At 34.1% G+C, this 25,681-nt stretch overlaps 6 protein-coding genes across 13 annotated transcripts; 3 read left to right on the top strand and 3 right to left on the bottom strand.

Annotated features, from left to right (window-relative positions):
- Positions 1-178: 178 nt before the first annotated feature.
- LOC103501812 (peptide-N4-(N-acetyl-beta-glucosaminyl)asparagine amidase A) lies at positions 179-2,353 on the bottom strand. Its single transcript, XM_008465514.3, has one exon. It carries the CDS (start codon positions 2,191-2,193, stop codon positions 331-333), a length of 1,863 nt encoding a protein of 620 aa, XP_008463736.1. The 5' UTR covers positions 2,194-2,353; the 3' UTR covers positions 179-330.
- Positions 2,354-3,255: 902 nt separating this feature from the next.
- On the bottom strand, positions 3,256-7,684 carry LOC103501813 (uncharacterized). Of its 4 annotated transcripts, none has more exons than XM_051087956.1 (8): positions 7,176-7,684; positions 6,101-6,235; positions 5,610-5,801; positions 5,422-5,483; positions 5,074-5,269; positions 4,420-4,596; positions 4,178-4,327; positions 3,256-3,495 (listed from the first exon to the last, which is right to left on the bottom strand). In XM_051087956.1, exons 1-8 carry the CDS (start codon positions 7,521-7,523, stop codon positions 3,319-3,321), a joined length of 1,437 nt encoding a protein of 478 aa, XP_050943913.1. In that variant the 5' UTR covers positions 7,524-7,684; the 3' UTR covers positions 3,256-3,318. The 4 variants fall into 4 exon arrangements, with proteins under 4 accessions (XP_050943913.1, XP_008463738.1, XP_050943914.1 ...); XM_008465516.3 differs by having other exon boundaries at positions 4,420-4,568; positions 5,112-5,269; XM_051087957.1 differs by lacking the exon at positions 6,101-6,235.
- A 150-nt stretch (positions 7,685-7,834) lies between these two features.
- Positions 7,835-9,901, top strand: LOC103501814 (uncharacterized). Its single transcript, XM_051087955.1, has one exon. The coding sequence runs from the start codon at positions 7,929-7,931 to the stop codon at positions 9,705-9,707; it is 1,779 nt and encodes a 592-aa protein (XP_050943912.1). The 5' UTR covers positions 7,835-7,928; the 3' UTR covers positions 9,708-9,901.
- A 1,891-nt stretch (positions 9,902-11,792) lies between these two features.
- Positions 11,793-17,407, bottom strand: LOC103501815 (polynucleotide 3'-phosphatase ZDP). 2 transcript variants are annotated; one of them, XM_051087954.1, is made up of 12 exons: positions 17,259-17,407; positions 16,153-16,206; positions 15,937-15,999; positions 15,608-15,670; positions 14,637-14,708; positions 14,290-14,346; positions 13,951-14,027; positions 12,803-12,884; positions 12,598-12,714; positions 12,355-12,485; positions 12,139-12,208; positions 11,793-12,042 (listed from the first exon to the last, which is right to left on the bottom strand). In XM_051087954.1, the coding sequence occupies exons 1-12, from the start codon at positions 17,268-17,270 to the stop codon at positions 11,995-11,997; spliced, it is 846 nt and encodes a 281-aa protein (XP_050943911.1). In that variant the 5' UTR covers positions 17,271-17,407; the 3' UTR covers positions 11,793-11,994. The 2 variants fall into 2 exon arrangements, with proteins under 2 accessions (XP_050943911.1, XP_008463743.1); XM_008465521.3 differs by lacking the exon at positions 17,259-17,407 and adding an exon at positions 16,562-17,175.
- A 2,069-nt stretch (positions 17,408-19,476) lies between these two features.
- Positions 19,477-21,922, top strand: LOC103501816 (uncharacterized). 4 transcript variants are annotated; one of them, XM_008465525.3, is made up of 5 exons: positions 19,477-20,312; positions 20,390-20,521; positions 20,613-20,717; positions 20,972-21,439; positions 21,527-21,922. In XM_008465525.3, the coding sequence occupies exons 1-5, from the start codon at positions 19,521-19,523 to the stop codon at positions 21,623-21,625; spliced, it is 1,596 nt and encodes a 531-aa protein (XP_008463747.1). In that variant the 5' UTR covers positions 19,477-19,520; the 3' UTR covers positions 21,626-21,922. The 4 variants fall into 4 exon arrangements, with proteins under 4 accessions (XP_008463747.1, XP_008463745.1, XP_050943910.1 ...); XM_008465523.3 differs by having other exon boundaries at positions 20,384-20,521; XM_051087953.1 differs by having other exon boundaries at positions 19,478-20,312; positions 21,533-21,922.
- Positions 21,923-23,527: 1,605 nt separating this feature from the next.
- LOC103501856 (probable protein phosphatase 2C 55) lies at positions 23,528-24,298 on the top strand. Its single transcript, XM_008465581.1, has one exon. It carries the CDS (start codon positions 23,528-23,530, stop codon positions 24,296-24,298), a length of 771 nt encoding a protein of 256 aa, XP_008463803.1.
- Positions 24,299-25,681: the final 1,383 nt, after the last annotated feature.

The raw sequence follows: 25,681 nt of genomic DNA, 5'->3' as shown, positions 1-25,681 counted from the left end.
TTCAAAAAAGTTATCATAGAAAAAAAAGAGAGAGAGAAGTTCAGAAACTAATGTCAAAATTTAGAAACTAAACTTATAAGGTAAGCTGTAAATAATTTGAAGACTTTAAAAAACCCATTTTACTTTCTCATAGCAAACAAATACCCACAAAGCTAATAGTAACTAAAAACAAAATTCGTTAACTTAAGAGAGAGAGACTTTTATTTGGTCTACAAATCTAAGAACTTAGAGAACTTATAGAGAGAGGAGAGCAGAAGAGAATATTTATTAGGATTACCTGCAAGCAGGAGCCTCTTCAGATGTGACAGCTTAATCATCAAGACGATCATTCTAAACATGACCATTATTAACAAACAAATTTGAATCTAGAGATGCCCTTCTTGCAGGGATTGGCCATCTTCTAAACCTTAAACTTTCCGAGGAGTTTTGTTTTTCGCCACACATATTCTTTACATTATCATGCAGAATAGTGTAGTTAGAGCTACTAATGCTCCTTGAATAGCATTGTACATCATCATAATATCTGTAGTCTTGCTGTGTACTTCCTAACCCACTTGTCACCAAATTACCTTTCACAACCATTAACCCCTGCCCATTTTGAACATTCTTTAAAGAGCTGATAAATGATCCAAGTCCATCTGTCTTCTTCTCATTGAATCCCAATGTCAGGTTTGCTATAGATCGGTAACTTCCATTTCCTTGATCTATGGTGTTTGAGTACATGTAGAGAGGAAAAGTTTTGAGAGTTTTGGATGAATAAACATGAGACGATTCCTGCTTGGCATAAACACTACTATTGAAATGAATCTCCTGGTTCACAGTTTGACTGCTACCGTTATTACCCATCATCATTAAATTACTATAACTAAGATCTTGATTTGATAGAGTAGTGATGGTTCCAAAAGAGGATTTCACCCATCCAGCTGATGATACAGATCTAGTTACCTTTGTCAAGAATGTTCCATCTGCACCTGTAAAGTTCAAATCCTGGGACATGGAAGGGGATGAGACAATATGATTCAAAAGCTTTGCTTCGGTTTTTACAGAGTTATCATCCAACCAAAGATGGAGATTTGCATTGATGAACCAAACATTTAAGGCATGGGTGACCCTAAACCCAAAGCTATGACCCTTTCCATCTAACAAATTGCCTAAAAATGGTGTGAGTTCTATGTCATAAGAGGGTAGATTGAAGGACCCAATTCCAGAAATTGGCCTCCAAAGAAGAGGATTCACACCACCTGTATAGATAACAGTAAAAGGCCAAACAGCAGCAACAATATCACCATCGAGATCAACTAAAACCTCCCTAAAAGGCCCATTTCCAGGTGTATCAGTAAGATTATTTGCAACAATATAATCATTTGGAAGATTTGAATACCAAAACTCATCATTCTCATGAAAAGACACATAAACTTCCAACAAAGCCCTGTAAACATTTTGGGGAATTTCAAATTCTTTCAACTGAACATCAGTTGAATTCTGAACTTCGAACCACAACCCATCATTCAATGGCAAATTCCGAGAAATGGGTAAAATTAAATCAGCCCTAGAATCAGAATCATAAGCAGACCCTAATTTTTCAGAATACACTCCATTACCACCAAAACCTTCCTCTTCAGGATAAAAGTGAATATGAATCTTAACATTGTATATACCAGTATAAGTCTTATCAACAAGATTACCCAAATAAACAGCCAGAGTTTGATTCTTCGAAAGTAACGAATTATACCTCGTAATATCCTTCTGAACCGTCCAAACAATCCCCGTAGCCCTAGGCTCCGCCGTGCAACTCCGAAGAATCTCAACGCCGCCAAGCCAAACGCCAAAGATTCGATCGAATTGCCTCCCTCGACAAGTCGCCTTCCATTCAAGCACAATCTTCGAAAATTTAGTAAAGGAGCAATGAGAAGGAGGGGTGTAATCCGCTAGAACAGGAGGTTTTCCATAAGTGTAGGCGAAATCGTGGTGAAGAACGAGGAGAGAGCAAGGTTTAGCCTTGGGCGTTACAATGGGTTTGGTTACTTCGAAGAAGACAGTTGGTGGAGTAGAGTGATCGGCGGTTGTTGAGACGTGGGACTCGGAGAAGAGATCCGATTGGCGGAGCCTGGTTTTGTGAAGATCGGCATCGGAGTGAAAGGGAAGAAGAAGGAGAAGAAGAGAAATGAGAAGGAGAAACGAAGAAGAAGCCATTAATGGCGGAACAGTGTTGGGATTGTTAGTGATGTGGTTGGGTTTTTAAGGATGATAAGACAAATTTCCATATTTTTATGTTAACTTTGGAAGAAACTCCATTGAACCTCTAAATCAAAGTCTGAATTTTTCCAAACTCTCACGTTATATACATAAAGACTTAAATTTTTGAAGTTATAGGTTAATTATGAGAAGTGTTTCAATTATTTAATCATGATTTTTAGCATTAAACAGAACAATATCAAAGCATCAAGAAATAGATAACCATTATTTTTAATGAAACTTATAGTCTTTAGCTTCCTTCGTAACCATAAAAAACTACATTTTGTTATTTTGTTATTTTGTTATAATCCTTCCTTTAAAATTATTTTCAGCATTTTGCATTTTTAAAATACTTTGCTTTAATTTACGATCAGAAATAAAATACTGTTATTTTATCTAAAAATAAATAAATAGAAAAAGTTGCTAAATACATTTTATGGAATGTTAGTAAATTGTGATTTTTTTTCATTGTTTGATAAAGAAATTCTATGGCAATGAAAACTCAAGCCTTAGTAGTTATTTGAACTCATATTGAATTAATGATTGATATTTTTTAAAAAAAGTTTGTTGAGTCATATTACAACTTGCAATTCGTAAACTTGTAAAATAATATATATCATAGTTTCACTTCTAAGGAATATTTTGCTGAGTTGCATAATACAATAATTCATATATTATAATCTCATAAAACTGACCATACACACACATTTGCATTAGTAAATTTTTATTCATTAAAAAAAAAATGTAGTAATAAAATTATTGAGGTTTATCTCATTTAATCCACTCTTCCAAAACAAATGCTACAATAATAGAACTGACTTTTTCGTTTCTTCTTTCTTTTTCCTCTTTTTTGGGAGAATAATAAGACTGACTTTTTAAACTTTTTTTTTCATTAACAACATTTTTAAACACTTGAGAAATCAAACAAATGTTTAGATCGGATCGGCTATCTCATCAAAAGATTAGATAAACGAATCTAAATTAGGCTACAGGAACAGCTCTTCAGTAGACCAAATGATATAATGGTAAAGAGATTATTTTTCACTATTAAGAAATGAGAAAATCATACAGTTTCAAAGTTAATCAAAGGGTTCGGTTTAGAACAGAAATCTGACCAGAATCTCCATTTAATAAGAAAACTTCCAATGGCACATAAGGGGAAACCATGGACGATCCAAACCTGGAGGAAGGTTGCAGTAGTTTGCTACCCTTAGAACATCGAATGGTTCGGAGACGACGCCCCGTTCTCATCTGCCATATCTGCCGCAGATCACAGAAATCATTTAACAAAATTCCACAGAGAAATGGTAACTAATATATACGTCCATGATTCTAGGAACTTTTGCACTTTTGCTCTGTTGCTTGGATTCAATGCAGAATTACAAATAAAAAGATAATCTATTTTCTTCCTCAAGAGGTCTTCCTAGGAAAGTTTCATATTTATACTAGCGTGGTGGATAGATTCCTTACATTGGTTGTTTTCATCTACTATTAGCTAAGAGTAACCAAGTTAATAGTATCCCTTAACTAAGAAGGCGATAGGAATGCTATTTGGATAGAAATAGGGATATTAGAAGGTATTAGAAATGTGTTATGGTAATTTATTAAACTGTTTGTTAGGAAAGTTTGGTTATAAATATAGAGAGTGAGAAAGGAGGTAGATATTGTTTTGGCGATTGATCCAGGACTAAGAGAGATCTCAAAAGAGGGAGGGTCCATGTACATCAAACACTTTTTATCTTGTAGTTTGGTTATCTTTTTATCTTTTGTTATATCGGAGTTCCTATTAGATGGTTGTGTTTTATCTACTAATGGTGAAAATCATATTGACATGGGGAAGACCAAGCAAAAGTTGACAGTCAATAATGTCCAAAAGATAACATGAAGAAACTTTGTTTGAACAAATGTAAAGAGAACTCGATTAATGAGTGGTAAAGAGTACCTCAACTATCCCCTTTCGTGGAGCATGAATAGCCAAACACAAGCAGTAATCATTTTTTGCTGGTTCATAATCCATGGAATTAGAACTCGATGATGCAGTATCTCTATTGACTAGCATCTCCATGAACAAACAGTTGGCATCACGATATCCCTGTAGTTTATTTTGAAGAGTTTGTTTAGAAGAAAGAGGGACCAAGGGATGGAAGTGAGTTTAGTTTAAATCATTGAAGTTCAAAAGATGACCTTCCACAGTCGCACCACCACAAGTGCCTGGGTGTCTAGGAGCAGTATTCGACCCAATGAATCTGTAATCGCTGCCAGTGTACCGCTTGGAGACAAAGTCAGTTTCTCACCCTTTCTCGGATGGTCCTTCAAGCACGTCAAAGGAGAGGCTGCAGCAATCATGATGCCAAGAAGTTCCTAAAAATTTCGTAAAAATAGTACAATAGCTGATGCATAATTGTTAGAACACTGACAGCGACATGAACTCAAGATCCAGATATAACTATATCAGATAAAATTTGCATCTTTATCGTACAACTAAACAGAAATTGAAAAATGTCCATCGAATTTCTCTACTTAAGCCCCCACGATACTAACCTCAGGTCTTATAAGATAAATAAATTTTTCTTTTTAAAAAAAAGCCCTAATCAGCAGAAGTTATTAACAATAACGATACTGCACTCGAACTAAAGATGAATAGAATGCGTAGTAAGAAAACTTTAAAATAATAATAAGTGATGAGCTTAGTATTTAACTTCTTAGATGCTTAAAGCTGGCTATCTTTTCACAATGACCAATACAGAACTTAATATCTTTGCACGTCAAGCTTGCTTGACAAAAGAATTAGACAGGAAATCCAGCTAAACAAAACATAGAATCTTAGGAAAACAATACTTGATTAAATATTGCAATTTGCAACCAACTATTCGCACCTCGAGCAAAAGCTTGACCCTTCGCATCCGGCTTTTTAGATGTTTTTGGTTCACTTCGCCAAATCATTTTTGAAAATGAAGCTATTGTCGAAAATGTTGCAGGGACAACTTTTGATAAAATGGCTCCCACTAAAGACCTGCTCTTGTCTTCAGAAAGTCTTTTCAGATGATGCCACCATACAAAGTAAACAAAATGTCACAATAATTGACAGTATTCGACTATAATATTTTTTATCCCATGGATTAAAGTTAATTCCATTATACACAATAACTTGAGAATCAAAAATAGCAAAAGACCAGACAACCTGACCTGAATGCTGAAATAACAGCATCCTCTCCAACAGTGACTGCACAAAAATAACGTTCACTTGACTGCCCAACAATAAAAGCAGCTGAATTCAAATACCAGAATAATTTCAGAGAGCTTCCACGACATAAGCACTGCTCCTAGAACAATCTCCAAGTTTTTCCAATGAAATAAAGAAATCATCTCTTCACCTGGAGTTCCATCAATGGAGGAGGCATAACACCAGTGATTGCTGCATCTGCACAAGCACCATATTTGCTGACATTCCATACTTGGTAAGCTAACTTTTCAACCGAATTTTCAGAATCGTTCATATCCTGTTGTTGTGATTTTGGATCCCAAAACCGTGCATTTGATTCTTGAAACCATTTTTGCAGTGTATTCTGTGACCAAAGCATGTAGACCATGTTAAACTAGTCCAAAATAAATCATTCATAAGGGCAGAAGGCAATATAAGTTGAAGCACAGAGGTTATAACAAAGAATGTATACGGATGTAGAGACTAACATCAGAGTTCTCAAAAAAGAAAAATAATGAATTATGGACAAGGACGACTATAGCTCACTCAACGGCGCAATCCATAAATCCCAAGAAAAAGCATCATGATAATCTAAACCTTCGCTGTTTTCCAACATAATATTCATATTTTCAAGATTAGCAATTAAAAAGCGGTAGCAAGAACCTGAATATCAGATCCTTCAATTCGGGCAATTACACCTGGCATAGCTACCGAAACCTCCTCCAAAGAAGATCCATGGGATAAATCCCTCTTTGAACCATGAACCCTAATCTTTAGAATTCTTCCAGGATGGATCATCTAAAAGCCCACAAATTGGCAATAAATTCCATCAGCATTCAAACCAAATATGGTGTCATAAAAATCAAGTTTCCAGTAACGAGAATACAAAATTTTGCAAGTTTGTAATGTTTGAATCTAGACTAACATAGTTGCATTGCTTATACTAACAACGAACACTTTATCAAAATGAATAAAATTCCAAGTCAATAAACCAAATATTTTGCATTGCATATTTTCCCTGCAGGAGGAGGATTGACAATTGGATACGTTTTATTCCCAGGCATTTCCAGTAGAAAATCATATTGCGTTCACGTTTACCTAAGCGAAGGTTTTAACTTGAAGCGTACTTAGTTGAGATGTTGTCTCTACTTTTACCTTTTTCCCCCATAGATACATGAATCCAAATATATTCCTCAAATAATATTAGGCAATTGCAAATATTGTGAAGTCTTAAAGATATAAAGCCTGGTAGACTACCAATAAAACCAAATGAAGGCCAACAATCATATCAGCATCGGGATTCTAAACTGCCGATACGGTGTCAAATAATTAGAGCATCTACCATTCCATTATCATCTTTCCAGGTGAAAGATCATAACAAAACCTACAGGTACTTCCATAGTTATATATCTTTCTTTCAATGAGAAACTTCCATTGAGAGAGAAATGGAAGAATGAGCGGCAAAAACCCACAAGAAGGAGCCGCCAACAAGAAAGGTACCATAATTATACATCTAAAGCGAATACGCTTCTTAAAACAGTTGTGAACTAAATTATAATACTTTCTTAATCAAAACAATTCCTTCCTTTCCTAGAAATCAGATTTCGATTTTTGCCATGGATTTAAGAACAGTGATCCCGTGAAAGTTTCTTAGATTTCAATTCCCCCTTTCAGCTTTTATGATGATGAAATGAACATATCAAAACAATCAAAAGGGACAAAGAGAGTGACTAGATACCTGTTTGAGAATCAAATCCCCACTTAGGGAGTAAATCAGAAAATACCCACATGAAGTCCCGACCAAAATCACCTTAATTTCATCCAACACCAACCATTCTAAAGCGGAAATGTACTCCGCTTCGATCGGAGACAAATCAGACGGCCTGATCTTCAGCCGATATCCATCGGAACCAGACCAACCAAGAACAAGAATGATAGATCGATTGGCCAGCGCAAGAGAGTGCGAATCAAGGGCACAAAGTAGATTGGGGTTGTCGACGAGCCAGCCTTCCTTTCCAGCGCCAAAATCGGCAAGGTCCTCGCAAGCTATGCAGCCTAACTCCGTCGTGAAGGTTCGTCTCGCCATTGGTGGAAAAAAGGAACTTGAATCCCAATACTTCAATGGAGATGAAATGGAAAGAAACCCATGAAGATTTGAGTTGAAAGAGATCGAATTTGACAAACTTTAGGACGAAGAAACGTGCCTGAGAAACACGCGTCTTATTCGTAGTCCCCAAATCTAAACTCCGAAGCACTACGCAGTGTTGTAATGGTTTTAATTTAACATGTAATTTGTAAATTATTTACGGAAACAAAAATCATTACTTTAATATTTTGTTAAAAATAAAAAATTACTATTTTCTTTTCAAATTAAACTAAATTAAAATTTTATAACACAAACCATTGTAATGGAAATAATGTCATACATAAATACACATTAACGTTATCGTCTTCATGAGTCCATTGATCGAATGTTCCCAAAACTGTGAAAATGGCTACTTCCCAATTCCCTTCCCCTAAAACCCTAAACCCTTCATCTCCATTTCTCAACTCCACCTCCCTCACACCATTCTCCAATCCCCTTCTTCAAACCCTAACCCTAAAATCCCATCAAACCCATTATTATAAACCTCTTTCCATTCTTTCCGGTCCCTCTAATCCTTACCAAATTTCCCTTTTACCATCCCCACACTCACGCCCGGACATTCGTACTCACGCCGGCCGGAGCAAGAAGAATCCTGGAGGCCCCTCTCCCGGTCGGATAGAAGGCAACGCCGAATTCCGACGGAAACTCAGGCATAATGCCCGCCGGAAAAGCCAGAAGCTCGCCGAGTCCCATTTCTACCGTCGCAAGAAGCCGAACAGCAATTACGCGGATAACTTCAGTGAGGATGAGCTTCAACAGATTGGCCTCGGGTACGATCGTATGGTTCGATTCATAGAGAAAGATGACCCGAATCTACGCCATCCCTACGATTGGTACAAGTACGGCGAGTTCGGCCCGTACTCGTGGCGTGGAGTCGTCGTTGGCGAGCCGATTCGTGGGCGGTTCACGGATGAACGAGTTACGATTATCAGTGAGGTTAAGGATCATGAGGAGTGGGAGAAGATTGAGCAATCAGAAATGGCTGCTGATTTCAGCACGGGATTGCAGAGGATGGACAAGAGCAAAGGGTTTCGTTACTTTTGGGTGTTCGTGAGACACCCACGGTGGAGGATCTCAGAGCTGCCATGGCAGCAATGGACTTTGATTGCGGAGGTTGTGCTTGAAGCTGGTAAAGAAAGGTTAGATAAATGGAGCTTGATGGGTAGGCTTGGAAACAAGTCGAGAAAGAACATAACTCAATGTGCAGCTTGGATGAGACCCGATATCATATATGTGAAAAAACCTGTTTATCAATGCAGATTTGAGCCACAGGATGAGTTTTTCCAAGCAATGATGCCATTTCTTGATCCCAAAACAGAACAAGATTTTCTCTTTGAGTTGCAGGATGACGAAGGAAATGTTGAATGGGTGACTTATTTTGGTGGGTTGTGTAAGATTGTGAGGATAAGTCCAAAGGCATTTGTAGATGATGTAGTGAATGCTTATGAGAAGTTGAGTGATGAGAAGAAATCCATATGTTTGGAGTTTCTTCTGAGTAACCACCCTGTTCCATTGCTGCATCCATATACAAAAGAGTGGAAGGCTAAGCTGGAGGAGGAGGAGTTGGGGTGTGATGCCCCGGACGAGATGGAAAATCGACGGAGGGACGACAATGTGATCACGGAGTGGATTGAGACTGACAATGAAGAAGAGTACGAGGATCAACCCGAGGAGGATATCGTAATGGAGGACATGGATGAGGACAAGGATGATGAGGATGACGATGAACGAGAGGAGGGAAATCAGGAAGAAGAAGAAGAAGATGAGAGTTACTGGGATGAGAGGTTTAGGAAGGCAATAAGTAGTCCAGAAGAGCTTGAGAAGCTGTTTAAACGCAGTGGAGAAATGGCTGATGAGTTGTATGAGAAGGAGAATGTGGGGAGAAGAAGGGCAACAGCCATGAAAGACGGGGATGAGATGGAAATGAGAGGGAAGAGACCGAAAGTGAAAGCAGAAGAATGGGAGTATATTGGGTATGGGCCATGGAGGAAGAAGATAAAGAAGAGTCAAATTCCTCCAGAGTTGTTCTTGAGATCTACAGTAAGGCCTTTCACTTATAGGAATCTTGTGAAGGAAATTGTATTGACAAGGCATGCTATTTTGGATGGTGAAATTGGGGTATGATCTTATCATTACTTTATAGTATTATCTTCAAATTAGAATACATAAATTAAAATCATTTTCATTGTTAATAGGCTTCTAAGTTGAAAGTATTTCTTGGTTGTTATGGGAAAAAATGGTGAATGAGTTGGGAAGGGGATTTTTGTTATATAAAAAAGATAGTAGTGCACTTTTGGTAATACATGGCACTTGTTTAACTTCAAGTTTGATTATTTGGGATCAAGATTCTCTTCCATAGAAAAAAAGGGTCTGCCGTATAATTAACTCAGAAATCTAACTGTTCTTTCAGTTTAAACTTTAAATTTTGTTTTACCAATATTAATGAAATTAATGTTACTATATTTTGAAAATTGTCCCTACATCAATGTTAATTTTTAACATGCAACAGAAAGAACGATTATAATTCATGCGTTGATGATTTTCAAAGGAAATCTTAATCGGGAGTAGAAATTTATTCTCTTATAAAAGTTTAGGAGTTTGATTGATAAACAATAGGTCTTGTATAATAATTATAATAACGTGCGATCAAACCTTTCATCTCTAAATTGAAAGGTTATGTCATGTCAACTAAATATAACAGTACAAATTTAACGAAATATAGTAAAATTATATTTTATCAATGATAGATACTAATATTTTTTTATTAGTTATATTAATAGATAACGATAGAAATCTATTTAAAAGTGTCCCACTAATTTAATAATCTAAACGTTTAGAGTTAAAAATAATTAAACTTTGATAATAAAAACTGGTATCTCTTCTTTGAAAACATAATTCTATGATGTTACTTTTTTTTACTCTATTACATTTTGTTTAGGAAAATTGTTTTAAACTAAAAAAAATATAAAATATAGTAAATTTTAAATTTATTAGTAATAAACATTTATATAAGTGATAAACATTTCGATATATTTTATAAATATATTTATCTATTTTATTATATTTGAAATGTTTATTTTTAAAAGTTAATTTTCATAAATGTAACAAAACATCAAACTATTTACGATCTAACAAAGTTCATGAAGTTAGTCATTAAAATTTTTTAATATTTCAGATTTGTCTTTTCGTCTTTCTAAGATCGTCTTTCATTTTTTCTTTTTTCTTTTCCCTACGATTTCTTTTCATCATCTTTTTTCCTTTCTTTTTCTTTTCGGATATAAAAAATAGCAAAATCTTAACGATCGTGTACAAAAAAATAACAAAATTTAAAATATCGTGTACGAAGAATCTTGAAAAAAAACCATTTAGATTAGAATAGTGAAATGTCAACGATTAAAAAATAAATAAATCTTCGCGTAGACAAATCTAAACAATCGTGAATTTAAAAAAGAATCTTGAAAGATAAACGATAAAAAATTATAAACAATCGTGTATCAAAATAGTTAAAAAAATCGTTTAATCAAATCTAAACGATCATGTACCAAATTTTGAAGAAAAAAAAAATGGATTAGATCCAAATCTAAACGATCAACGAATACATCAAATCTTATAATCCATTTGTTTTCGAAATTGTTCTTAAATATTTTACTACCTTATTATATTTTTTAAAATTACAAAATATTGAACTTATTTACAAAATACATAGAATCTACAACCCATTTAAAAATGTTATTTTTTTCAATAGATTTTCTTTTTTTTTTATTATTCACGATAATTTCTACTATTTAAAAAATCTCATATTAATTAACCAATAAACTAAAAACAAAAAATCTAAATATCCCTAAAAACCAAGTAATGTACTCCACAAAAATTCAAAATTTTAAGATATTGCTTGTTAAATATAAATATAAATTCCACATATTTTAAAAAAAAAGTTTAAGAGACAAAATTCCTAATATTTTGTAATTTGACAAAATTTCAATGCCAAACTTATAATTTAACATAATTGTTACCATAATTGGTTAAGGAATCTAATTGTTGGGAGAAATATCATTTCCTTAGGAACCAAGATGGTTTTAAAGTGCATCATATTTAATTGATTGACTTTATAATGTTACTTTTTTTTCAATTTTTTTTTACTAAATTTTGAAAATTAAATTTACAGTTTTAAAAACAATAAATAATATAAAAAAAAATAGTTCTAAAAGATTGTCTGAAATGAAAATCCTCCACTTAATGAATCACATTCAACTACAGCTTCTGCATTCATCAGTTAATTTCAAGTCTAACTACTAATACTAAAGACATAGAACTAAACTTCTACTTTTAAGTAATTAATTACAATTTACAACCCTATTGCTAAGCACAACCTTTTTCTTGTTATAGACTGGTGAAAGAAAAATTACAATATTTACTCAACAAAAAACTCTTCAGGAACATAAAACTTCAACCCAATGGCCTGCACAATTCCAATAAAACAAATTGAAGATACATATGTATTTACACAAAAACTAAACTAAATTAACATCATAAACATAAACATAGTTAGAAGTACCTGAGCAAACTTGATATCAGCATCACTGTGATCCTTGGCTCTCCCAGCTGCATCCCCCACATAAAAGCATCTATCGACATGAACCATGGCAGGTCAGGACATAAACAATACGATATAATAAAATGACAAGTGGAAAAAATTGTCAAAATAAACATAATTCGATCGAAAGACGGTAATGATATAACAACTGAAAGATAAGAGAGGGAGAGAAATAACTGGTCTATATCAATGGGGACGCCACCATTGAAGTGGCTCTCCATTATATGCCACATCCCGGGTTTCGGTTTCCTAAACGTGTCTTCTTCAGATTTACCTGATTTGCTTCCTATTCCACAGGCAACAAACACCTGCATCCACATTCCACACAACATCATACACTCACAATTCGACAAGGTTGTATTGCCGTGTGAAGAATGAATGCAGTTGTAATGTGTGTGGTGACTATGGTTTGGTTTTTACCTGAACTGGGACCTTGACTTGACTAATAAAATTATTGAGCCGCCCAAGTTTGGAGTCCACGGCAACCTGTCTCTTGTTCTTCCATCTCTCAATGTTGGATTCGTTCGTAAATATTACCTGCTCGTAGTAATATTAATCAGTAATATTTTCACAAGGACGGAAAGAGAATTAGTCAAGTATGATTCGTGTAGGAAGAGTGACAAACCAGCTTGTAGCCATCATCGTGCAAGCTCTGAAGTTTTTGTGGTATTGAAGGATACATCAGAGACCACGCCTCTGCACCTACTCTGAAATTAAACTAACCCATGTCTAAACAAAGAAGAATAAAACTGCTTTGTATCATTAAAATTACAATTTTGTTTTTTTAAAAAAAGAACTAAATTGTTCCCCAGAAGAAGAGAAGGGGATTCAAAGACACATATATACATCCATTATTAGAAGCCCTTCCTTCCCTCTTTATTTCTTAGTGCACTGCCAGCATTGAATATAGAGTTTCTCTGGACCGGACAACTCATTATAATTAGAACAGAGACAGTCAGACAGATTAGTATCAGAGCTTAGTGCACCTCAACAGAGGACAAGAGGCTATCTTCTGCTAAGAAGAAATTCAGATTACGACAATCTCAACCGTACACATTCCGATAGGATGAAAATGAAAGCCTCGGTTATAAAACAAGTCCTTCGCAAATTCTTTGCTCCTTGCCTAGGTTAATATGGATTTCTTTCGTTGCACTTCTTTGAGGGATAATTCCTTATTCAAGGAGCTTTTCACCTCTTCTTACAGTCGAGTTATTTCATAACCGGAGGACGGAGGACGTCTCGACTGAATCAATGAATAAAGGCTAAAAAACAGAAATCCATATTCCACTTCAGACCACAGGTTAATGTGTCCTCATTGATAAGGAACTGTTCAGGCAAAAGGAATAACAAAGACTCCTTCAGAGGTTAAGCTAGTCCGGACCCTTCTTTGAAAGGTTTTCTATTGGATGAGTGGAAAGAGATTAGGAAGAAAAACTAAAGGTGTAAAGAAAGGCCTTCAAGATATATGAAGAGAAGCTAAAGAAAGTGTGTAAAAAGCGAAATGTGTGTATTGAGAAATAGGAAAAGAAGAAAGGTGTGAAGAGAAGTTATTACACACACACATTTAAAGAAAAAAAATCAAGTAAATGCATGAAGAAAAGTCTGCATAGAGAGTGAATTTAGTGAGAGCACGTGCAGATAAAGAGTAATTGTGGAAAAAGTGTTTATAGAAAAAAAATCAATAAAATACCTATTACAAAACCTTTTTATCCATCTTAAGATGAAACACGGATACAAGCAGAATCCAAATTTCCACATCGGGTATCACCATACCTTTTAACGGATGTGTTTGCTAGACAGCCATCAAAATCAAATGCAGCTATTTTGCTTGAATGATGTAGCCCATCATCCTGCAAATGAACAAATAAAGAAAAACACATCAACATAATAAAGGGCAAATCAATATCAATTTGTACGAGTTATAATCTGAAATGTGTATACCTGATAGTTGAATTGTGCAATTAAGAGTTTTAGTTAGACAAATATTTGTGACAATAAATCATTATATACGTGTTAAAGCACTAAAAATTAACATTGTCCAAAAAAAGTTTTAAATTCAGAGACCTAGAATTTTAGCACAAGAAATTAACATTCTACTCATTTATGTTTTACCTGCTCAAGAAAGATGAGCGTCTGGAATGCCTTCCATTTAGCTAAAAGTGTAGCATCCTGAATCATTCAACGACTATATATGAATTGTGAATAAGATTATATTAAGAGCAAAATATATCTCTAATGCCACAGCTAAAAAGAAAACACGGGGATGGGTTAGTCTAGAATATGTCCCAGATGCACCATTTGGGGCTGGATTATATACGTCTATAATCTTTATTGGCCCTAAACTAGCAATGCTCAATTGAGTTCATATAACCAACAATCAAAATCCATTTCAATCAAGGAAAAAGGACAGAAGCCCCAAGGAATGAGAAAGAAAAAGGGTAACATTGACTGGGTCTTACCTTATACTTGGTCTTTATGTCAGAAGCTGTAAGGACAAGATCTAACTTTGGCTGCAAACTAGAGGTAGATAACTGCAAACAATAAAATATAGTAAGAAGGCACATTATTATTAACTTTACTCTTTTACTATGAAATATTTAGGACAACAGAAGTATAGATTCATTAAAGACGAAAAATTACGGAATAGGGAAGATGAGATGTGACATATAGCATGTATATATACAATTGTATAAATCAACAAAAAAATAGCAACAGCTTAAGGGCGGGGGTAAAGAGAACCCCCCAAATCAAACAAGAAGAGACCTCCAGATGTTTAAAAGCATGAGAAGGCTATAATTACAAAAGAATTTAGTGTTACTTGTACACCACCAAGATGTCATATTATGCACCAAAGCCGAAAAGGAATCAAAAGAAGTAAACCCGTCTTCAAAAATCCTACTGTTCCAATTGTTCCAAAGATGCCACAAAAGCGCACGAGTCGCAGACATGTGACAGATAGCATAGAATAAATATCTAGAGACATTGAACAAGAAAGCAAGTCTCGTAGCTAGCATAAGCAAGGAAATCATATAGGATAAAAATTTATCGAAGTTAACAAATTTAGAAAACCAATTAAAGATCCAGACTATAAGGCAACAAATGATCGCACAGAAGGAGGCTTCATTCAAAACATTCCATTCCACTTTGCAAATCAATAACTCAACCAAACTATTTCTTTAGTTTTAGATGGATATCGAAAAGACAAAGTATGACTTTAAATGGATATGAATTCCAGAAAGTAGCTAGAACTAGAATTCTATAGTAGCATTTCATATTTGCTCATTACATCAAGAACAAAAGACATTGCATGTAAAATAAAAAAGGAATCCATTTCAATACAACAATTTCACTTATGACATGAACATACTATATCGGCAATAGAACTAAACAATATAACTTGAGCAAAGGGCGTCGGTCTCTGGATGCATACCTTGACATTCTTTTGATCTCTTTCTTCGACTCCATATTCTTCATCCCCATCCTTTTGGTGGACCTATTTATTGGAGATGCATTTAGTAGCCAAAATGAAAATAATATATTAAGACAAACTTGCAACAACTAGAATTCTTTAACGGCATTTCACATTGTCCGCTACATGAAAGACAAAAAAAAGTTGCATGTCAAATGAAAAAAGGAGTCCCTTTCAGTACAACAATGTCATTGATGACATGAACATACTATATCAACAATAGAATTGAACAATATAACTTGAAAATGCTGAAAACGCTTTAAAAAGAGTGTCAATCTCCAGATTCATACCTTGACTTTCTTTTGATCTCTTTCTTCAACTCCATCTTTTTCATCCCCGTCCCTTTTGTGGACCTATTCATTAGAGATGCATTAAGTAGCCAAAATGCGAAGAATAAATGTATCAAAGACAGAATTTAACCAAAGAACCAGACCAAATTTCTGACTGACGAGCAGTCGCATAGTCAAGCAAACAATATGACAAAGAAACGTGAGCAAAATAGTCACCTTAGATTCATGGCTTCTGCAAACCATTTTCTTTAGAGCTTCCTGATCACTATCCTGAAAAGAAAAACAAACAAAACAAACCAGATGAAATGAATTGGAAACCCATTAGAAAAAGACCATCTTTCACCGGATTGAACATAAATTAGACTTCCCTATGCAAAATTACTAGAAAAGAATCAACGTTTCCCATTTTAAAGAAAAACAAACAAAACCAACAAGATAAAATGAAGAGACTCTTAGAAGCATTCCATCAAACACGTGGTGACCCAGTAAAAAAGACCATCGCTTTCACTTGACTAAACATAAATTAGACTTCCCCTTCACGCTGAAATACTAAAAGCAGTCAGTGTTTCCCCCATTTCAAAGAAAGAAAAAACAGACACTACTGAAGTTCTGTATTCAAACATGCCTTCAAGAGGGCGAACCCATTAATGTCCTCGGCGGAAGAAACAGGGTGGGAACCAAAAGAAGCGCAATGGGAATGAAACCAGCGGGTCATGTCGAAACCCCGGCCATCTCTGGTGACGAAACCCAACCTCAGTGTGCTCGCAGGGATGGTTTTGGAGCAGTTCTTGCACGTAGAGCGATTGGACTTGGCGTACTCGGCGACGATTTTGAGAGAAGATGAAGACATTGGTGGGCGTTGAAGGAAAAAGGGGGTGAAATGAGAAGAGAAAGAAAGGGAATAAATGAAGGGGGAGGTGGGGAATTTAGGGAGGGAAGAAAGAAGAATGAGGTTGGAGCAGGTCATATGACTCGGACGGAACGTGGAAGTTCCAATCAGCTTAAGGAGGGGGAAGAACGAGGAAATTGGAAAAATAAATTCCAAAGCAAAAGTTTTAGAAATTTTGTTGAATTATAATACTTTCCTATCAAATTCGACGATCGACATTTTAATACAAAATCAACTCTTCGAGTAGCCTGATATATTATCTAAAAAAATGTCAATATACAAATCTTCCCCACTAAATTGTATTGATAAGATCTTTCAAAAAAGAAAAAAGTATTATCCAAAAAATTTGACAAGAAAACCAAATAACTCAAACTAAAAAAAGTCAAATTATTATTTGTTGACGTGAAATCCGACTGGAATTATCAAAATATACTTTTGTCCCCATAAGGAAGATTGGCTGCTTGCTCTCTTCACTTATTTTTCTTTTGGACAAATCACAATCTCTTATTTGATCTTGGTCTAATCACTGAGTTGGTCTCCCTCGCTCTCTCTCCCACTTAGTCTCGTGTGTATCATAGAAGAAGAATAAGTTAGAAAAGTTGACGCTAGAAGAAGAAGATCTGAAATCACAAGAATAAAAAGCGGCCATAATGGAAAAAATAAAACTTAGAAACAATAAAGGAAGTGTAATGTTGTGATTTCACGTGCGGGCATTTGACATCTTTTTCAAAATTGGGTTGTTTGTCATTTTAATTTGGACCTTTAAAATTGATATTTTGAACAAAATTAAAGGAAATAATTTTAACAAACAAATCATATTCTTATACATTTTTCTCTTTAATATAAGAATTTATTAGATTACGCAGTATCTGAAAAGCTTATGTAAAATTTTTTTGTTCATATGAAATTTCACACATGAGGTCAATAGAGATCAAGAATATATGAGATGAAATAATTAACTTTTTATTCGAAACTATTTAAACTAATCTAATTATAAAAATATCAAAACATTTGAAGGTAATATTCTGTTTGTTTGGGATGGTGAAATGTTATCAAAATTATTGGTAACCCAATAGGTGCTGAGATGTATGAGTAATACATGGGTGAAACAAAAATAGAAACCGTGAGAAAAAGGGTTGAATTAAAAAAGGAATGAATGAATTTGGTATTATAAAAGAGTCCCACGATAATACTCAAATCAATACATGTTTTTTGGATTAAATTATTTACTCGTTATCTTGTTACTATATATTAAATTTATTATGTATACTAAGTTAATTATAATCTTTTAAAATTAATCAATAGAAATTAAAACTAATGTTTGAAGGCGAGAATGTAGTGAAAAATTATTATAGAAGTAAATAAAATTTGAAACTTAATAATCAAATTATACAAAACTCAAGCTTCTAAGTATAAATTATAACACTTTGAATTTACATAAATTAATTCATATGGAAGTGGAACAAAAAATTGGAATTTAGCTTCAATATCGATAGAGTCATAATCTCTCATCACAAAGGTGGGAGATTCTATTCTACTTGTACTAACAAACTAACCTCGATGTATAAGAACCAAAATGGGAGTTTATTCAAACTTAATTAATTATATTTATTTTAATTTATTTAGGTTAAATTATAAAAATGCCTTCAACTTTGATTTTTGTGTGAAAAATACTCATAATTTTTTTTAAAAAAATTAAAATATAATAAAAAAAAACTTTTAGAAATGGTTAAAAAAAACACCACATCGTTAGTTTTAGATTGAAATTGTTAAAGTTTTGGTTAAAAAATACCATAAACTATGAAAAGTTTAATGAATACCCTTAAGCTTACGAAAAGATTAAAAAATATTTCAATTAATCAAATTATTACATTAAATTTCTTAACCCTCAAAATAAAAAACAAAAATTTAAGTTAAAAATATAGTTTTAATTTTCCATTGGTATGTGAATATTTCTATCATCCTCTCACATTTTCATAGATTTGATATTGATAGAATGAGTGAATTGATATTTCCGTTGTATGATAGCAAAATTCAAAATCACAAAAAAAATATTAATGAAAATGACACTAACGTAAATAACAGATATATGTTTTCTTATTTAAAAAGAATAAAATATTTATCTACTAATCTAAAAATATTTTTGAATTTGTTGTTTCTACACTGTTCCAAAAATATTATCGAAATAAAAAAAATTAAATTTAAATTAAAACACAAAATTCCACAAACCATCACTAAATTAAAAAAAATACTTTTTAAAACATAAAAAACAATAACTAGACAAATAAAATAAAACATAGTTCTATCAAATTATCAATGTAGGATAGTTGAATATATCTTTTCACTTGACAACTAATTATAATATCAACTAAGATTGGATATGTTGTTAATTTATTATTGTTTATTAATAATCAAATAAATTTAAAACTATAATTTAACTTAAAATTTTTATTTTAATTTTAGTTTAGGATAAAATTGATGTAAATTTTGGGCTAATTAGAATATTTTAAACTTTTCTTAAGGCTATTTTTAAACAAAATTTTTATAGATTTCATTGTAAACCAAAATTAAGGGTATTTTTTTAACATTTTCAAAAGTTTTTCTTTTTCTTTCTTTCTTTTTTTTTTTTTTGTTTTGTAATTTAGCTAAGAAAGAAAGAAGAAACGTACGTAAGAGTTGGGACTGGAAGTTGTCTATGGATCCTTACTCCGACGAAAGACTCACCAAAGAGGTCCTCTATCTTCACTCTCTCTGGCACCGCGGCCCCCCGAGGAACCCTAAACCCACTCACGACCATTCATCCACCGCCGTCGCCGATCCGAATCCCTCCAACAAGAGACCCATAGATCCAGATAGGCGAAAGAACAAGAACAAGAAGAAGAAAAAACCACGCTCCGACCCACCACAAGACTCCGGCCCCGAATGGCCCTGTCCAGAGCCGGTTCAAAATCAGCCCTCCACGTCATCTGGGTGGCCGCCAATTCAGCCCGTTGCCACTCCGGCTGCTCAGCTTGTATCGTCTGAAGAGCGAAAAAATCTTGCCGCGTTGCAATTGCAGTACAAGGGTTCCGATGCTTGCCGGAAATTTTTTGCTAGAAATGCCGATTCAGGGAGTGACGAAGAAGAGGAGGAGGAGGAGGAAGATGATGGGGAAATGATGGAAAGTAAAGAGTATACATTCTTTTTGAAGATGTTCGTGGAGAATGAAGAACTTAGGGTTTATTACGAGAAGAATTGTGAAAGCGGGTTGTTTTGTTGCTTGGTTTGTGTTGGAATGGGGAAAAAGAAATTTGGGAAAAAGTTTAAGAACTGTCTTGCGCTTGTTCAACATTCGATTTCGATATCGGGGACGAAGAAGAAACGAGCTCATAGAGCTTTTGGGCATGTTGTAAGCAGGGTTTTTGGTTGGGATATTGATCGACTTCCAACGATTGTGTTGAAGGGCGAGCCACTTAGTCGATCATTAGCCAATTCAGGAGACTTGAAGGTACTTTACCGGCGTGTTCGAAGTTGAATTTTTTTATAATGGGATTGCTTTCTATTATAACATAATTGTAGGTTCAGCCAGAGGAAATTCATGTTGATAATAAAAATGAAGTGGTTTCGGTGAGTGTCAATGAGGACGAACAGAAATTGGAGGAAGTAAAGACAGCTGAAGATCCTACTTCTAATTCTAAAGATTTGATTTCTGGAGAGGTTATTTTTCATGCAATAACTGGATTAACTTCTATTTGATCTCTGTGGTTTCTTGTGTAAAAGTATCCATTTTGATTGCTTTTCACTATAGAATGATGATGCCTATAAGGATACTGATGTCAAGCTGCAAGTAGAAAATGCAGATAATTCAATTTCAGGCATGGGAGAAAGCAATGGAGAAATGGATAATTTGCATGTAAGATGATCTTATTGCATTTGCTCTTTTCAAATTTGCAAGGTTTTGAAGTTTTCTTAATGGAGAAAACAATCTATGCAGTTTTGAACTATGCGATATTCGGTTCAGCCATTCAGGTGTTCTTTATTAGCGCGCAGTTACTTGTCTTATGTTAATTAGAAAAAAAAACTAATGGTTCCTTGGCAGCAGTAACCGAATGCCTTGTTCAAAATACGTAGTTTCTGCTGATGAACATTTAAGTCGAAATGTTGCAGGTAACGATTTTGAGAGCATGTAAAGAATTTCAGGCAGCTTTCTTTAGATCTATGAACGATGATGATGTTAGTGAAAAGGAGTCAACTGATGGAGCTGAGGAGCGAGAAGAGTTCAAATTCTTTCTGAAGTTGTTCACCGAGAATGAAAACTTGAGAAGATATTATGAGAACCACTATGGCGATGGAGAATTTACCTGTTTAGCTTGCGAAGTAGCAGGAAGGAAAGTAAAGTGTTTTAAGACATGTAGCCGCCTTCTCCAGCATTCTACTCAACTAGGGAAGAATAATATAGAGAAACAGGGTCAGAAGCCTCAGAAAACTAAAGTGTTGAAAATGGGAATGCTGGCTCATAGGGCATATACTTCAGTTGTATGCAAGGTTCTTGGGTGCGACATTAAAATGCTTCCTGCAATCGTGTTAAACGGCGAAGCTCTTGGTCTTTCCTTAACGAAGTCAGACGTGTCAAAGGTCTGCTACTTCATCAAATCAATCTCTTACTATGCTTTTAACTTCATGCTCATTTTTTCTATTAACGAAGCTGCTGCTTTGGCGAAGTTGCAGGACAAATCTGATGTCCAAATGCAGTCTAGTAATGCGGATGATATCGTCGAAGACGACTCGACAGAGGTTAACGAATTGGAGGGTGTCGAATAAACTGATTCTACGAAGGTTGATACCAATGGTGAAGTTACTTTGAAGGATGGTGCTCTAGATTTTGTGAAGTGAGGTGTTTTTGACAGTTAAGAACATAGATGTGATTTTGTTAGGCAACAGCCCTAATAGTAAAATTCTGCCTTCAGCAAAGTTTTTCTTTTTTCTTTTTTTAAATTATTACTCTTGTTTATTTCCTTGTCCTAGATTGTTAGATGAAGGTCGTTTTGTGACATTTTGGCTGTTTATGAGATTAGGAGATAATATTCAAAAGAAAATCATTTTACCAATTTTTGTCCACCTCCCTTTGTTCTGTTTCTTTTGTCTTTTGCTTCTGTTGGATAAATAATATTAAGCTTTTATTTTTTTTTTAATAGAAAAAGTTAGGTAGATCTACTAAAAATATTTATAAAATATAAATGTTGAAAATATTTATGAAATATAATGTTGAAAATATTTACAAAATATAGATGGTGCGAAGTTTGACATACCAATTTGAGATGAGTTAAGTTGTTATAATAGACTAACTCATTGTTTGGCCCATCAACTTTATATACCAATTCATCTAACTCTTTTTCTTCCTAATGTTTACAATAGGTTCATCTATCAACAATCATTGGCAACTACTATTTTCACACATCCAATTCCGACTATCGATTTTCGACTCTGGCAACCACCTTTGATGACAAACCCTATGACTGCCTTTAATTTGCATAACCAACTCCAACGACCAATTTTGGGATCAAATAACAAATTGCGATGAAAATCAACTTTGATGGCCATCTTTGCACAATGAATGACAATGAACTTTAGTAACAATTTCCAAGGTCAATTTTGTGCAACCAACTTCTATTCCTAATTTGATATTGTGAAGTTGTCTAAAGATGGTAAGATCATTCTTATAGATTTATTTGTCACAAGCATTCAAAAGAATGATTGCTTCTTAACAATATCACTATGATCAATGAAGATCTATTGTTTGTATTTGCAGGGTAAGATTAACCAACCTAATTATTTTAAGAAACAAAATTGTTTATAGGCATAAAATTGGTTTTTATGTTAATTAATGAATTATATAACTCACACACGAAATGAGTGTTAAACAAAATAATAAATATCAAATAAAAAAATACTCATAAAATGAACATTTTTCTAAAAAAACATTTTCTAGTAAAAATGAATGAAAATAATATATATATATATATATATATATATATATATATATATTATTTGATGATTCTTCAAGTTTGAAGAACTTGAATGTGAAATTATTAAAGAAAAGTGGTAGAATTTCATGTCCGGGGGGTAGATTCAAATAAAAAAAATAATGGGAGAGGAAAAATACAGAGTAACAATAAGAAGAAGGAAAATAAAATTCAAATAATGAAATTTATGAAGAAAAATTAGGAATAGATTTTTTTGATTGATCTTGTTTTACATTTTATTTACCTATGTTAGTTTAAAAAATAGGGTCAAAATATAATCCATATCTTATTCTAAAAACAAAAATACGTATAAGAAAGAGATTTATGTGTTTTTTTTTTGTATCCTAGGAATCGAATGGTCACATAATCTAACCAACCAAAATCAATCAACCCGCCTTATCTAAATTAATTTTCTAAAGAATCTATTTGTTTTTTTATTTAAAGGAGGGAAATCAAAATCCAATTAGGAATTCATTATTTTATAAGTTAATTTTGTCACTTTCGATAAAACTTTCCTAATCCGAATCCAAATACTTCTTAATCTTTTCCACTATATATATATATAAATCAATCAATCTTCGTTTTTCCCAATTTAACAATCCCTTCTTTAATTTTTCATCCCTTTTTCACAATGATTATCAAAAGAAAATTAGCCCCAACAATTTTTAGAACCGAAGAATCTCTTCATGAAACGCCATCAATGGTGGCGGCCGCGGCTGCGATTCTCGAAGTTGAGATCGGCTCCTCTTACATTCCCAAAGACAACCCTTCAAAACCCTTAGGAGAAGATGCCCACTTCGTAATCTCCGACAAAAAGACCGCCGGCGTGGCGGACGGCGTCGGCGGCTGGGCTTTAAAGGGCATCGACGCCGGCGAGTACGCCAGAGACCTCATGAGAAACTGCGTCGCCTCCGTAGTCGGCGCCGAGGGCGTCGTGGATCCAAAACGAGTACTGACGGAGGCTCATTCCCGGACCACCGCCGTCGGATCGTCGACGGCGTGTCTAATCTCCTTCGACGGGTGGTATTTACGGGCGGCGAATCTCGGCGACAGTGGGTTCATGATTTTCAGAGAAGGGAAGTTGGTTTACCGGTCGCCGATGCAGCGGCGTGGGTTTAACTGTCCGTACCAGATGGGAAAGGGGGAGCAGTTCGATGAGCCGATAGCGGCGTGGAGTGGGAAGATTCCGATGGCGGCTGGAGATATAATCGTCGTGGGAACGGACGGGTTATGGGATAACGTATTTGGAAGAGAGATTGTGGAGGTGTTGGCGGCGGAGGTGGCGGAGACGGCGGCGGAATTGGCGAAAATGATGGCGGAGCTGGCGTGGTATAATTCATTGGATTTGGTTAAAGATGGGCCGTTTGCGGTGGAGGCTCGGAAAGCTGGGCGGAGCCACCGTGGAGGGAAAATTGATGATATTACTGTGGTTGTTGCAAAAGTCACTGGGTCTTCTTCTTCACCTGGCTGAATATTTTTTTATCTTTTTTTTTGAAGGAATTGTAAATAATTTTGTATTTTTGGATTTGAAGAAATGCAAAAAAAAGAAAAGAAAAAAAAAAGATGAAAACATCAATTTAAACTTCAAACTATTTAGTTATATAAAATTAGCTTCTCAAACTTTGATAGATATGTCTATATAACTTTTTAACTTTCCTAATTGTACTAAACTTCTGTAAAAAAAGCGGAAGACTATCAATAAATATTCGAAAAATAAGCGAAAGAAATAAACCTTCTATTTATGTTTTATTTGAATTTGTTTGAAGTTGAGAGTTTAAATCGTTCATCAAAGTTAAAAGTTTAAGTTGATACATTTATAAAAATTCTTGTCTAATTTGATAAACATAATGATTTGATAATATTAATAGTTTGTAGTTTAAATTGAAACAATCTTAATATTACACCTTTAAATGGATGCGTTTACTAGTTTAGAATTAATTCATACATCCCTAAGTTTATAATTCAAATTGATATATTTGCCAAAAAAATAATAAATAAATAAAAACTAACGAGTTGTATTGATTTCAACATATAGATATTCTCTTCAGACAAGATAACTTTCCGCATATGTGTGGTAAACAACATAATGTTATGTAACCTCTCTTTTTGTATGTCTAAAGGATCTTCCTCTCTTCTAACAAATTTGGTTGGTGCCACTAAAGGTCATGTGCAGTTACTCCTATCCGATGTTTATCATCAAACAATAATCTTTTTTCATACATTTCAATAAAAATAGTAAAATGAACTTGGTAATTAACATATTGTTCCTTTAAGTTCGATCATCTATCCCACAATTGTTGTATAAAAACAAATATAACACTTCAAGTATTTAGTCGTTTCTTTTTTTTTGTTAGATATACATCACAATATTTCATTGGACCATATGATCTAAACTAAACTCTCATGACATTGATCGAGTTAGATTTAACATTTCATATAAGTTGGTATATTTCTATTGGTTTGGATCACATCGTCCTAAAGCCCAACTAATGAAATCACATCTACAAATCATAATAAAAAATAAAAATGAATTGTGGTTGTGAGAAATAAATTGAAATACATCTACTCCAAGAGTAGTTATTATTGCTAAAATAATGTGGCCATATGCTTATAAAATAGATTGCATGCATGCTAGATTTGAGTACTCGTTGATAACCCAACACTTAACGTAATCCTTTGTAAACCACAAACCTCCGATCCATCTGTTGTCTACTGTATCGAAACATTCTATTTGAAAAGTCTCATTTAGAATCACTTCACGTTTACATCTCCCCATTTGTATTAATTACTCATTTGAGATATACATTCAACATGATCGATTATTAAAACACTTTTAGACAAGCATTTAATGTTT

The sequence above is a fragment of the Cucumis melo genome, chromosome 7 (genome assembly GCF_025177605.1).
Source record: "Cucumis melo cultivar AY chromosome 7, USDA_Cmelo_AY_1.0, whole genome shotgun sequence".
NCBI classification, from domain to species: domain Eukaryota; kingdom Viridiplantae; phylum Streptophyta; class Magnoliopsida; order Cucurbitales; family Cucurbitaceae; genus Cucumis; species Cucumis melo.
Note: the sequence above shows the minus strand (reverse complement) of the source record. Positions and strands in the feature narration are given on the sequence as shown.

Excerpts from the sequence above, each read along its gene's own strand:
- LOC103501812 (XM_008465514.3), bottom strand. The coding sequence starts at position 2,193 with ATGGCTTCTTCTTCGTTTCTCCTTCTCATTTCTCTTCTTCTCCTTCTT.
- LOC103501813 (XM_051087956.1), bottom strand. The coding sequence starts at position 7,523 with ATGGCGAGACGAACCTTCACGACGGAGTTAGGCTGCATAGCTTGCGAG. Across the intron at positions 5,802-6,100 it reads TTGAAGGATCTGATATTCAG|AATACACTGCAAAAATGGTT; the intron begins GTTCTTGCTACC and ends CTTTGGTCACAG. Across the intron at positions 4,328-4,419 it reads TGGTGGTGCGACTGTGGAAG|GGATATCGTGATGCCAACTG; the intron begins GTCATCTTTTGA and ends AATAAACTACAG.
- LOC103501814 (XM_051087955.1), top strand. The coding sequence starts at position 7,929 with ATGGCTACTTCCCAATTCCCTTCCCCTAAAACCCTAAACCCTTCATCT.
- LOC103501815 (XM_008465521.3), bottom strand. The coding sequence starts at position 16,903 with ATGACCTGCTCCAACCTCATTCTTCTTTCTTCCCTCCCTAAATTCCCC. Across the intron at positions 12,885-13,950 it reads GCAAACACATCCGTTAAAAG|AGTAGGTGCAGAGGCGTGGT; the intron begins GTATGGTGATAC and ends GTTTAATTTCAG. Across the intron at positions 12,715-12,802 it reads ACGATGATGGCTACAAGCTG|GTAATATTTACGAACGAATC; the intron begins GTTTGTCACTCT and ends TACTACGAGCAG.
- LOC103501816 (XM_008465523.3), top strand. The coding sequence starts at position 19,521 with ATGGATCCTTACTCCGACGAAAGACTCACCAAAGAGGTCCTCTATCTT. Across the intron at positions 20,313-20,383 it reads CCAATTCAGGAGACTTGAAG|GTTCAGCCAGAGGAAATTCA; the intron begins GTACTTTACCGG and ends ACATAATTGTAG. Across the intron at positions 20,522-20,612 it reads AAGATTTGATTTCTGGAGAG|AATGATGATGCCTATAAGGA; the intron begins GTTATTTTTCAT and ends TTTTCACTATAG.
- LOC103501856 (XM_008465581.1), top strand. The coding sequence starts at position 23,528 with ATGGTGGCGGCCGCGGCTGCGATTCTCGAAGTTGAGATCGGCTCCTCT.